This window comes from Vanacampus margaritifer, chromosome 8 (genome assembly GCF_051991255.1).
Source record: "Vanacampus margaritifer isolate UIUO_Vmar chromosome 8, RoL_Vmar_1.0, whole genome shotgun sequence".
NCBI lineage: Eukaryota > Metazoa > Chordata > Actinopteri > Syngnathiformes > Syngnathidae > Vanacampus > Vanacampus margaritifer.
Genome location: NC_135439.1, coordinates 3,415,860 through 3,428,415, shown reverse-complemented (window position 1 = coordinate 3,428,415; position 12,556 = coordinate 3,415,860). Strand labels below are relative to the sequence as shown.

Genomic DNA, 12,556 nt, shown 5'->3' with positions numbered 1-12,556 from the left:
TTGGGATCAGGAAAGTGTTCTTTTAAAGTGCACAAACACAATACAGCTTTTATTTAAGCGTGTTAGTTATCATAATCCCACGTGTGAAAGTCTTTTGTAAGATTTAAACATGTGCACCATATAAAGGGGACATGTTATTTTATTTTGGGCTGATGTGTTGTACAAATGTTAAAGCTACCTGTTCATTTCCTAGAGTGCTTTGCCTTCATTAGGGTCAAGGGTGACATCCTGCAACACTATAAGGCAGAAACACAATCATCCCTCAGGGGTGCGATGCCCCTGCTATCATATAAAAACCAAAAGGTAAGCAGAGCTGCATTGCGTTGGCTTCTGATAAGCAGAATACGGACGTCGCAGTGAAGTTGTCAACAGGATAGTGGTCGGGGGGGGGGGGACTGGCCAGTGGGAATCTCGGGAATTCTTGGTCATTAGGGTATTTTGAGACAAGAATGTGTCACCGATATCTTAAAACAAATGGGAACTATTTTAAATAATGAAAAAAGAAAAGAAAAAAATGGGGGAAAAATGCATGTCTTCTAGCTTGTGATGATAGTTTTGCCAATGAAATCAACATATTTCACTTAATTTATCTTCTCTTTATTAAAAAAAAAACTAAACACAAAACTTGACACGTAATGTACAGTTAATACACATTAATACTGATGTGCATGATTCCAGAGATGAAGCTGTCTTACAAAAACAGACTAACAGGTTCCTCAGCAAACATTCTCGTGAGCCGACTTTTGTACAGATAGAAAAAAAGTGTGATAAAACAAGCCGCCAGTCACACTTTTTGCATGACACGTCCATGTCATGTTTAATTGTTTTATGGTTCTCTGAAGGGTTCCAAACCCCTCTGCTGAAGCATCTACGAGGGGGCCGACTGAAGCTGACCCTTGTGCACGTACTCCAGAGATGTGGCGATGGTCCTCATGTCCATCTCGATGCTGCGGGCCCAGTTCTCCACGTCGCCAATTTCCTGTTTTCAAAACAAGTTGCCAATTATCAAAATGTGAATACACGCCTTAAGCCTGATTACTAGGCAACTTCAGTTGCTTCTTGGAAATGCCCTACTCACAGAAATTAGAGCAACGACCTCTGAAGATATGTTTAGTTCTTGACTTAAGTCGTACTTCTACACTTTTGCATTTGGTTAAACCATACCTAGTATGCAACTACTCTCTCACCCACTAACATCTGGATTTTAGCCTGTTTTACTGCCGCTTCTCTTTTTGCTTTTTGGGGGGTATTTTAGACCAGGGAAAGTTATCAATCTCTGTGAAATGTGGGGATTTGAAGCTACTTTTTTGTGTGTGAAAAAGGCTACTAAATAAATATAGCCTGTTTGTACAGGTTACCTTCAAGGCCTGATTGAAGCCCTCCACCATGCTGATCCACTGTGCAGTCTGCTTGGAAAACTGACCGGCCTGCACTTGGAGTGTTTTCACCTCGTGGTCGAGCTTGCGCTGGTTGACGTATGCCTGGGCCACACTGTAAACAAGAAGCACCTTGGCTCAAAAAGTACAAAACCATTGTCAAAGATGACAGCAAATGATAACCCCACACCAGAAATGCAACATGAAATGCTGAACATGTAAGTTGTCATAATGCTGTTTAAACAGAGATTATTATTATTTTAACGTATTATCGCCGAAAAACATTCGACGTCCTTACCCGACGTTGAGATGGTCCACCAGGGCTTCCGTAAGGCAGGTGGCTGCAGAAATGGCTTCACGCCTACGTCGTTCTGCGAAAGAAACAAAAAAACCCGCAAAAATGTCAACACATGTCACCATTGGTGGTGAGGTTATAACAAGGAGTTGTTGTGAATTGTAGTAACAAACATTTGTTCAGAGCACCTGAATATTCGGTATTTCCTTTTTTTTGTTTTTAGCATCAGCTAGCACAGCGGCCAATCGGCTCAATAATGACCGATCTGGACAGCTCTTCTCACCTTGTTGCTCCTTCCGCTCGTTTTGCTTTGCTTGGTGCTCCTTCAGCAAACGAGACAACATCTTCATTCAACTGGAAGTGCTTGGAAAGTTTGCAACAACGAATACCAAACACAACCAAGAGAGTACAGGTCGCTAACAGCTGACAAGGAGAATCATGAGACCAAGGCGATGATGTCACAAGCGGGCACTTCCGCGTTGGTCCCGAGAGAATGCCATTTTATGATTAAAAAAAATTCTAATAATTAGTTGTTGTTTTTTAAAATGAAACAATTTATCAGACTAGGAAATGACAGACAAATTATATGTGCGCTTGTGATTTTGCTTTTCGTTTGTCTTTTGGTGAGATGACGTCAAAACAGAATTGCCTTCAAAATAAAGGTTTTACATTAAACATGAACGGTCTTCTGCGATTTCGCGATCATCAAATCTACTTTGAAATGATAAAAATATCTTTCAATATGTTTTATGTTACAATTTATTAGCCTTTACAAACACGTCCAAACAAACCACTGGCGTATTAATCACTATTGTACTTTGATTGTGAAACTCTTTCCACCGGAAAAGCTCCCATGGCTCTGGCTAGCTATGCGAACCTCTGGACCGTCTGCAATGATGGCAAACAGACGTCAACAATAACGTGACATCACTCTCGACACCACGTTAGGAGGAACTAGCCCCGTGCCCCTTTATCGCTTGCCCGTGTCAGGTACGTTGTAGTGCCGCTTGGGGCTACTCCCAATTTCCTTGACGGAAAGCCCGGAGCGCCGGTCGACGTTAGCAAAAAAATGCTGCGTTCAATGATTGTTTAATGACGGCAACAGTTTGTCGAGAACGGTGCATTCACGGGCCAGCATTGGAACTTTTTTTTGTTTTGCTTGTTTTTTAGCATGTTTTGTCAATTTTTTATAAATTTTTACACCTGTCATGATGTTAATTATTATTGTTATTAAAATGGACGTCGACGTGTACGTGTGTATGTGTAATAACCAGTTAGGTAATCCAGCAAGTAGACCGCGGGCGTAAAAGGGGCAAAATGTTTTGACTATAACTCAGTACCGTCGCTGTTATTTGCTCTTAATTAAACTGGACTATTCAGGGAGAATGATTAGCATGCTAGCTTTAGCTCAGGGTGGGATTTTCTTTGCTGCGGAAACAACTCCCTCACTCCTCGAAATAGCCAAGCTTAACCAACCGCGTCATTGCATAACCTGATGTGAAGGCAGTGTCGTGAGTGGATGCTATGTTGTTTAATGATTTCACAACCTCATGACATCCAATACAAGAGCTGGGTTGCACATATTCCATGTATATAAGCAACATTTTTACTAATGTAATTATCAGCATTTAACTAAGGCATTTAGCTTCACTTTATAATAATTAAGGGGTGATTCATGGCATTGTTAGCTGTGTAAACGCCAAATAAACTCTTACTTCTGTTTGCCAAATAGTGCTCAGCTTGTGTAGTAACGCCTCATCAACCTTAGTCACATGGCAATGGAACTGGTTGAATAGTGTAGGTTAATAATGTTATTGATAGCATTGTAAAGGGGGTATAAAAGGTTTTGCAAAAATACCTTTTATGTACGAAGTGTATGGCAATAAGCGCAGGTGGCGAGCATCCAAATAGCTCTTTATGTTGGTTGCATGTAATAATGCTGCATTTCCATCTCATGTTACAGTTACTGGTTCTTGACAGTGTTATGGATGAACTATGAAGGCCCAATTACAAGTCACAGGTATGTCACTTTAGGCTTATGCAGTTTTTCCCTACATTTTAAAACCATTACCAGGTTTCTTAATAACGTTTCCGTAAGAAGCTTACGCCAACAATATTCCAAGGGCCAAGTAACCTTGCTATCACAATGTGATGTTTGGTATCTCTTCCTAGTGCTTTCTGCCAAACTCAAGGAGAACAAGAAGAACTGGTTCGGTCCCAGTCCGTACGTAGAGGTGGCCGTGGACGGCCAATCAAAGCGGACAGAGAAGTGTAACAATACGCATAGTCCAAAATGGAAGCAGGCCCTCACCGTGTAAGCACACTTCACCCCCCCCACCTTTTTTTTAAATAGAAGAATCTACTCTTCATTTTTCAAACCTTCTGCCTGGTCTTAGCACGTCTCTGCTTTGCTTGCAGAATCGTGACACCTCTCAGCAAGCTGATATTCCGTGTGTGGAGCCACCAGACGCTGAAGGCGGACATCTTGTTGGGAATGGCCACGCTGGAGATCTGCGATACCCTGAAGGCCAACGAGATGAAATGTGAGCATAGGAGTTAATATTTCCCTGCGCAGGTATGAGGGACGAGTTCAGACTTATCTGATCCAGGATCTTATCAAGCGCTGTCCTGTGTCTTGACTCTGGCTGTCTATCAGCAGCTTATCGTTCACTCTTTGCCAGAGGTTTTACACACTCATTATACAAGAGGCACCTGCTTTGTTTGTTAGGGGAATATTTTATTATGTGTTGGTATAATCACCTCGAAACATTGATCGTACCTTTGCTCCTGTCTCTACTTGTGTATGTGTTTTAGTATTTCCGTGCCAAGTCTAGAGCAAAGGGTGTCAAATGGTGTGTTTTCGGCTTTTGATCCTCTTGCCTAAACTCAGCTGGGATAGTCTCCAGCTCACCCCTGTCACGAGCCAGGATAAACAGTAAAGAAAAGACTTGGATGGAAGACCATTCATACTGTTGTCCTTTTACATCTAATGTATAATCACACTAAAATAATATGTTAATTAAATGGAAATGAAGAAATCTGATACGGTATGAATGTAAGGATTTTTGTGTGGTTGTGTAAATCCTCAGTGTGTGAGGTGGTCCAGACGCTGCAGCTGTGCTCTGACAGAGATTCCCGGGATATCGTCGGCGACCTGTCTGTCTGTCTGGATGGCATGCACGTGGACCCGGAAGCCTTTTCCGCAGCAGAGAGAGACCATGGTAAAATTATTCTTCTACAACAACTCCAAAAAACAGCAGATCTCCTTCGTGTTGATTGCCAGTTGCTCACTGCTTTAGGAAGTAAATTACTGGGAAGACATTTTGTATTATTGGGGCTGCAGTTTGTGGTAGTTCATTACTGCATTTTGTTCATCATGTGAGGAGCTAAACTGACTGATAGCGTGATGCAGTGGAATTTCAGGCCACTGCAAATCAAAACCCTCAGTAATTAATTAAAAACATTACTTATCTATTTTCGTTCCAGCTTCTATCCTAAAAGATGGTACGAGACCAAATGGAAACGCTGGCAACAGGTGCAGTAAACGTTTTTTTTTTTAAACAAAAGACTTATGTGGCTGTTTAATTTGACACTTTATGGGTGTACAAGCAATTAAAAAATACATTTTTCGTTTGTCCCTAACATGCAAATATTGCAGGGCAAGCAGAGACGCATCACCCTCCAGTGACTTGGATGAGTGGGTCATAGTACCCGATGCTCTCGCTGTCACTGGTGCGAGCTCCCCTTCCCATTCACCAGGGGGCGCTGGTGGCGCTCGCCGCACTCGATCGGCCCGGCCTTCCTCCGCACCTGGTAGACCTGCCGTCTCACTAAGTAGTACGATCACGTGATTAAGCTTCCATGATTGTTTCTCAATTTTAAAAAGTCTCAAGCAACTCTTATTGTTTGCTGTTGCTCCTTCCAGATTCCTCCAGTAGTTCCTCTCCGAGCGAGTTAAGCGAAGGTCCAGCAACTGACGCCTCCTCCCAGGCGTCCGTCAGCGGGGGTTCGGATCAGCACATGGACTCGGGGGCAGCCGGAGCTGTAGCGAGACCCTCTGCGGCGAGTGGCCCCAAACCAGCTGCCCTGGCAGCACCAGCCACTGCTGCTCCCAGAGTCTTGCCCATTAGCAGCGGCCCCTTGCCACAAGGGTACAGACATGTTGCACTTACACTACTTACAATTTTTTTTTTTTAAATATTGGGTGAAATTTCAGGATAAACCTAAAATGCACTCAGTGTATCAGTTCTTTTTGTGGGTCGTGTATGTTTTGCCTTGGGCTTGATGCGTCTCAATTTGTTCAGTGCAGTTGGGAGCAACGAGTGGACCAGAATGGACGCATGTACTTTGTAGATCACATTGAGAAGAGGACAACCTGGGAGCGACCGGAGTCACTGCCTACAGGGTAAGGTTGCACACGGACCGCGACGGGGAGGTCTCGCAGGCGACGTAGCAACATTTTGACATACCGTCTTCGTGCTATTTTATGGCTCTTTGACTGCCAAAAACGTTAAATAACGTTTAGTAAAATCCTATGGAGGAGTGCCAAAGACGTTAAAAGACGTTTGTTTCAAAACAGAGGTGAAACTAACCATTTTCTATTGTTGATTACTGAAAAACGGAATAAGGTAGAAACAAACTTTTTTTTTCTGATGAAAGATGAGAGTCCAATCTTTCATTTGGTAGTATGTGTGTTTCCGTAGTCCAAACACATAATTTTCTGTGGCCCTTGAAAGATCAGTCAAAATGCTTAAAATCGGCTGGCACTGGGGACAACCCGTTTTTGAAAACGTCTGGCAGTCAAAGAGTTAAGTCAATTGCGCTTACAGTGGTGGGCAAAGTATGGCTGCTCATGATTAAACCTAACAATTTTGCCATGCTTAAGATCAAATCAATCAAATTCAACCTAATGTGTCGCGCAGGTGGGAACGCAGGGTAGACCCCATGGGCCGCGTGTACTTTGTGGACCACATCACCAGGACCACCACTTGGCAGCGCCCCACGCAGGAGTCAGTTCGCAACTACGAGGAGTGGCAGCATCAGCGCAGCCAGCTGCAGGGAGCCATGCAGCAGTTCAACCAGAGGTTCATCTATGGGGTGAGAAGAGGCGGCGGCCCCTTTAAAACCAAAAGCTCAAATTGAAGGATTTAAAATATTAATGCATTTTTTTGGGGGGGATGGGGGTGTTTTTCAGCTCCAAGACCAGTTGGCGGCTACGTCCAACAAAGAGTTTGATCCGATGGGCCCTCTGCCACATGGCTGGGGTAAATACCACCCATTTCTTGTAGTTTTCACGTCTTAGAAAATCTGTTAAAATACATTTTGAAACGTTTTTCTACATTTTTTATGTATCAGAAAAGAGGACAGACACAAATGGCAGAGTGTATTTTGTCCATCATCCGACTCGGACGACTCAATGGGAAGACCCCAGGACGCAAGGGTGGGTCTGCATGAGGGTAATGGGCATAATGGGGTATAAAGGGTATTATAATGCAATGACTTTCTTGTTGTTATTTGACATACATGCAAATTAACTTGTCATTACTGCAAATACGGACTTTCCTTCAAAGGTATACATCTCCAATAAAAGACGATTTGATATATCTCAAGGTTCAGTAGAACAATTTGGTTCGATGCATTTGCGTCTTTTTTAAATCAAAACCGATTTTCCGGTTCAGATTGTTTTTTGTTCCACTCCTATTATCTACCCATTCAATTTGTCTCTGATACTTTCCATCCATATTGTGTAACACGTCTGCTCATTAGGGTTGCCGGTAAGCTGTCGTCTATTAAATGTTGCAATTTAGTTGACTGAATCTGAATTGGTTTGATAGGACTCGTATTGGCACTTTCTTACCTACGAGGGGCGCCATTGAGTCACTTTTGTGCCTTTAAAAGTAACAAAGTCAACGTTAAAAAATAAAAAAGACAATGGACATAAGTTTTTTTCACAGGACAGCGAGGATATTTAGTCTCAGCAATGTGTGAACAATTTAAAGATAATGTTAATGTTATTCCTTGCGGGGTTTTGTTGGTATGCCTAAACTACTAAATAATAATGTCCACGATGGAATGTAAACTATTCAGCACTTCAACATTGCTATATTTGTGCTTTTTAGGCTGCTGAATGACAAGCCTCTGCCCGAGGGCTGGGAAATGAGGTTCACCGTGGACGGCATCGCCTACTTTGTGGATCACAACAGGCGAACCACCACCTACATTGACCCTCGTACGGGCAAATCCTCGCTGTGAGTCGTCAGTTAAGCAATCATAGATTTTTGATGGCTTTCTCAGGCTAAAAATGGTTTTGCTGTTATTCCCCAACAGTGAAAATGGGCCGCAGATTACCTACGTCAGGGACTTTAAAGCCAAAGTGCAATATTTCAGGTTCTGGTGTCAGGTAAGAAAGGCAGATATTGTCTGCGTTGAAATTGATACTCATGACTATTTTTGTATTTCATTCCCACGCAGCAACTCTCGATGCCTCAGCACATTAAGATTTCTGTCACCAGGAAAACCTTATTTGAAGACTCATTCCAACAGGTAACGAAATAACTTCTCCTCCTTTTTCGGCTGTGTTAACTGATTGAACGGTTTATTTCAAAGATCATGAGCTTCCATCCTCAAGATCTGAGACGGAGACTGTGGATCATTTTCCCCGGGGAAGAAGGTTTGGACTATGGCGGCGTAGCCAGGTAATCTTTACTTCATCTCACATCAGTAAACAGGGAGTGCATTGCTCCGCTTTGTATTCCATCTTGCTTTTGTGTCTCCACATGCAGGGAATGGTTCTTCTTGCTCTCTCACGAAGTGCTCAACCCCATGTACTGCCTGTTCGAGTATGCCGGCAAGGACAACTACTGTCTGCAGATCAACCCGGCCTCCTACATCAACCCAGACCACCTCAAGTACTTCAAGTTCATCGGACGCTTCATCGCCATGGTAACCGCAGCTCAGTGTTCCATCACGCTAAAGTGGGGATGGGCAACAATTGGTGGGGGGTGGATAAATTCAGGATTTATTATATTTTCACTAATATTAGAAGGCACGGCACAGGATACTGCAAAAAAAAAAGTCTAAAATTATGGATTGATAATGTTTGTTTACAAATCAGCATAAACTTCTTTGTAATGCTGAAGAGCAAGCCAGGACAGAACCAGCCCGAGGCTCAGGGCTAAATCTGTCCTATATGCACCGTATCCTCCTTTTGACAATGTTTTTAGCCAACACAATATCCATACCATCCATTTTCTATCCGACTTGCCTTTTTTATGGATTATTATGGATCCCTTTTGGCAAGATTAATCACACATTTAATGTCAAATTTTCAAATGTCTCTCTTTTCATATTAAGCCCATTAAATTGTTCTTGTAACCGGTCCATATGATAAATAAATGTGCTGTCTCCCCACACGTTTTCTTCCTAGGCTTTGTTCCACGGCAAGTTCATCGACACGGGTTTCTCGCTGCCCTTCTACAAGCGCATCTTGAACAAGCCTCTGGCCCTCAAAGACCTGGAGTCGGTGGATCCCGAGTTTTACAACTCTCTCATATGGATCAAGTAGGTTGGGGTGCGGTGGTCTCCAACTTTGAATGCTTCTCGATGGTTGGCTTGTCAACTTGTCAGCCAATAGACATGCATGGAATACCAGAATGCATTTATGTGCTCAATTTCTGTATCCGCGTTGTTAAACGCTATACGCAAGCTAATGTTATGAACCGTGGGTCTCCCAGGGATAACAACATAGAAGAGTGCGGCCTGGAGATGTTTTTCTCTGTCGACAAAGAGATCCTGGGTGAGGTCACCACGCACGAGCTCAAACCGGATGGCGGGAACATTCAAGTAACTGAGGAAAACAAGGAGGAGTACATCAGGTGCTGCTGTCACACTGCAAACACACACCTTGAAATTAGACATGGTCATGGCTGGCAGGTTGTCCTTATTTTAAGCGCTGATGGCAGGTTGGTGGCCGAGTGGAGGCTGTCCAGAGGCGTGGAGGAGCAGACCCAAGCCTTCTTTGAGGGCTTCAACGAAGTTCTGCCGCAGCAGTACCTACAATACTTTGACGCTAAGGAACTCGAGGTACTTGTGAATCCCGTCAGGTGTCAGTTGTGAGGTCTAAACTCCACAAGGTTTTTTTGCTGATTTGCCCGCTCGATTGCTGTCTTTAGGTGATGCTGTGTGGCATGCAGGAAATCGACCTTGTGGACTGGCAGAGGAACACCATCTACAGGCATTACACTCGGACTAGCAAGCAAATTCATTGGTTCTGGCAGGTCAGTACTGTGCTCAGTAGTCTTCATTTTAACCGCCATTTTTTAATTTAGTCTAAGTTTTAGTTCAGTTTTTATCATGTTTGTTAGTTTATCATAGTTAGTCAACTTCATCCCGTTTGTATTTAGTCCATTTTTAGTCGACTATTAATTTAGCATTTTAGTCTATTTTATTCCAAGAAAACATAATTTTATTTGTCTAGTTTTAGTCAACAAAAACTCTCAACCTTTTAGTCTAGTTTTAGTCAGGACAATCATTTAACCCCTGTATTTTTTTGTGTGTGTGTGGGGGGGGGGGGGGTCATCAGATATTTTGTTGAACATTTCGGATCTAAAACTATTTCACATAAATTTTTCTCTCATTTTTTTTTTAAATGAAAAACAACTTCACACAAAATTACAGTATATCAACAAGTGGCCACTATGGCTTCATGCTGAGCTAGTAAATTAGCCGGCATTAGTTAATGGTCGGATTAACATTATTGTTGAAATGAAGATAATAGAATCTTGGAAATAAATTATTTCAATTTCGGCCAAGTTATAAAGGTTGGTCCTTGCTTGTTTAACACGTGACAGTCTTGTTTGTTTGCAGTTTGCAAAAGAGATGGACAACGAGAAGAGGATGCGATTGCTGCAGTTTGTCACCGGAACATGTCGCCTTCCTGTCGGCGGCTTTGCTGACCTCATGGGTACTTAGTCGCATTCTCTTTGTTTGCTTGTTTGGTTTGCCTGATTTACATTGCCCCCCTTCTTTACTGTTTTAAAAATGAATAAATGCAGGAAGTAACGGCCCGCAGAAGTTCTGCATCGAGAAGGTCGGCAAAGAGAACTGGCTTCCGCGAAGCCACACATGGTACGTACACTTTAATTTGGGCTAAGTTTTAGCGTTTTTCCCCCTTTTCGATCCAAATCAGCTAAAAGATTATCATGAGCAATTTATGGTGTGGACTGTGGGGTTTTACAAAAGATAACTTTATTTGATCCTGTGGCATTATCTGCCTCTCATAGGTCAATGTTGGTACTACAACGCACATCCAACCTGGTTGAGGAGGCTGTTCATTTTGAGTTTCAAGAGCAATTATTTGGCTCAATTTCAGTATTTCCCCCCCTTTTTTGATTTAAAAACAACAAAGGCCTGATAATTGCATGTCTCTAAAGATGATCCTATGTTGTGGGGTGTGTTCTGAGCAATTCCTCCAACCCCCACCCATTTGATAGCACCCTGCCTCTCACAGGTCAAATTTGTTTTTGTCAGACATCTGTTTTGGGGGAGGGGACTGGTAAAAAAAAATTCTGGGCGTCTCGTATTAAGAAAAAAAAAAGGTTGTAATGTTGAAAATTATTCCATTTGTGCCCTGCTCTCGTTTTTTAGGGCATGAATGCTGTCAGATGATTACTACAAAAAAGCCATTCTTTGTCATTATTAGTTTAAAAAAAAAAATCCTGAAGTAATTTCTCTTGGATGGAAAGCAACATTGCAGCCACTAGGGGGCGTATTCTTCCATCTGAGAATTGTGACCTCATTCACATGCAATTACCATTTCTGGTAATTAAGTTATTTTTGTCTCTCTATTGTCCCATCTAGCTTTAATCGTCTGGACTTGCCTCCGTACAAGAGCTATGAGCAGCTAAAGGAGAAACTCATGTTTGCCATCGAGGAGACGGAAGGATTCGGACAGGAATAATTGCAGCATGCTGTACCTTTTTCCTTGCGTCCCTACAGCCAGGAGCTGCTCAGATCCTCACATAACGTCGACCGTATGCAATCACGGCTGCTTCAAGAGCTGTAGACCTAATAAGACAATTTTCCATCTCCTCTGACTCTACATCTGATCTGAAGTCACAACATTATGCTGTGCGAGTGTGAAACAGAAGAGGTTCTTCGTCAAAACTATGCACTCGGAATTTATTTTCAGATTAGATTTGATTTATAATTTAATCTCTACAAAAGTGTTCTGACTAGACTGACACATTTGGTTCCTTTTGTTCGTAGTTTGCACAAAAACTGAGCGGCAAAGACTGATTGTCCCGGACAGAGCTCCTTTTTTTTTTGATTATTATTTTTATTTTATTTTAAGTGCAATAGTTTTGTAGCTCTACCAACAATCTTTTCTGATGATCACTTTACGAGATAAATTTCCACGTTTCAGTGCAGATTTTACTTTCCAATATGTCCCACAGAATATTTTTAGTTTTAATTTCATGGGACCAAACCTCTTCCCAAAAAGGGACACCTCCTATGTAATAAAAGTCTGTTGGACCTTAAGTGGTCCTTTTGTAATCTGTGGATAAATAACAAATAATTGGTTTAAAAAAAAAAAATGTTACTGATGAAGTGGGAAGAATCCTGTGTGATACGATTTGTAAAATAATGTCCTTTTCCCACTGAGTGGTAACAAAGTCTTTTGTGTATGTCTACAAAATGTTCCTAGGTAGATGACCAAGAAGCATTAGTATTTAATGTGTTAAGTGACTAATGCAGTCGAAATACACTTGTTTAATATCTAAATACATATAACTCACAATCAGTGATTCTTTTTGTGATTGTGGCTTGGAAGTGCAACACGGGTGGCCCTAGTTTTATAGGGTATCAGGTATGGTCATTATTGGGT

General features: G+C 42.1%; 2 protein-coding genes across 3 annotated transcripts; one reads left to right on the top strand and one right to left on the bottom strand.

Annotated features, from left to right (window-relative positions):
• Positions 1 to 575: 575 nt before the first annotated feature.
• Positions 576 to 2,211, bottom strand: bloc1s1 (biogenesis of lysosomal organelles complex-1, subunit 1). Its single transcript, XM_077572796.1, has 4 exons — positions 1,955 to 2,211; positions 1,675 to 1,747; positions 1,359 to 1,491; positions 576 to 979 (listed from the first exon to the last, which is right to left on the bottom strand). Exons 1-4 carry the CDS (start codon positions 2,019 to 2,021, stop codon positions 869 to 871), a joined length of 384 nt encoding a protein of 127 aa, XP_077428922.1. The 5' UTR covers positions 2,022 to 2,211; the 3' UTR covers positions 576 to 868.
• Positions 2,212 to 2,499: 288 nt separating this feature from the next.
• LOC144056229 (E3 ubiquitin-protein ligase Itchy-like) lies at positions 2,500 to 12,472 on the top strand. 2 transcript variants are annotated; one of them, XM_077572792.1, is made up of 24 exons: positions 2,500 to 2,661; positions 3,635 to 3,691; positions 3,844 to 3,985; positions 4,090 to 4,214; positions 4,761 to 4,892; positions 5,158 to 5,206; positions 5,330 to 5,484; positions 5,597 to 5,822; positions 5,981 to 6,076; positions 6,594 to 6,768; positions 6,866 to 6,935; positions 7,027 to 7,111; positions 7,791 to 7,919; positions 7,999 to 8,071; positions 8,143 to 8,214; positions 8,278 to 8,366; positions 8,454 to 8,613; positions 9,098 to 9,231; positions 9,405 to 9,545; positions 9,633 to 9,753; positions 9,843 to 9,947; positions 10,537 to 10,633; positions 10,725 to 10,797; positions 11,530 to 12,472. In XM_077572792.1, the coding sequence occupies exons 2-24, from the start codon at positions 3,667 to 3,669 to the stop codon at positions 11,627 to 11,629; spliced, it is 2,574 nt and encodes an 857-aa protein (XP_077428918.1). In that variant the 5' UTR covers positions 2,500 to 2,661; positions 3,635 to 3,666; the 3' UTR covers positions 11,630 to 12,472. The 2 variants fall into 2 exon arrangements, with proteins under 2 accessions (XP_077428918.1, XP_077428916.1); XM_077572790.1 differs by having other exon boundaries at positions 5,330 to 5,508.
• Positions 12,473 to 12,556: the final 84 nt, after the last annotated feature.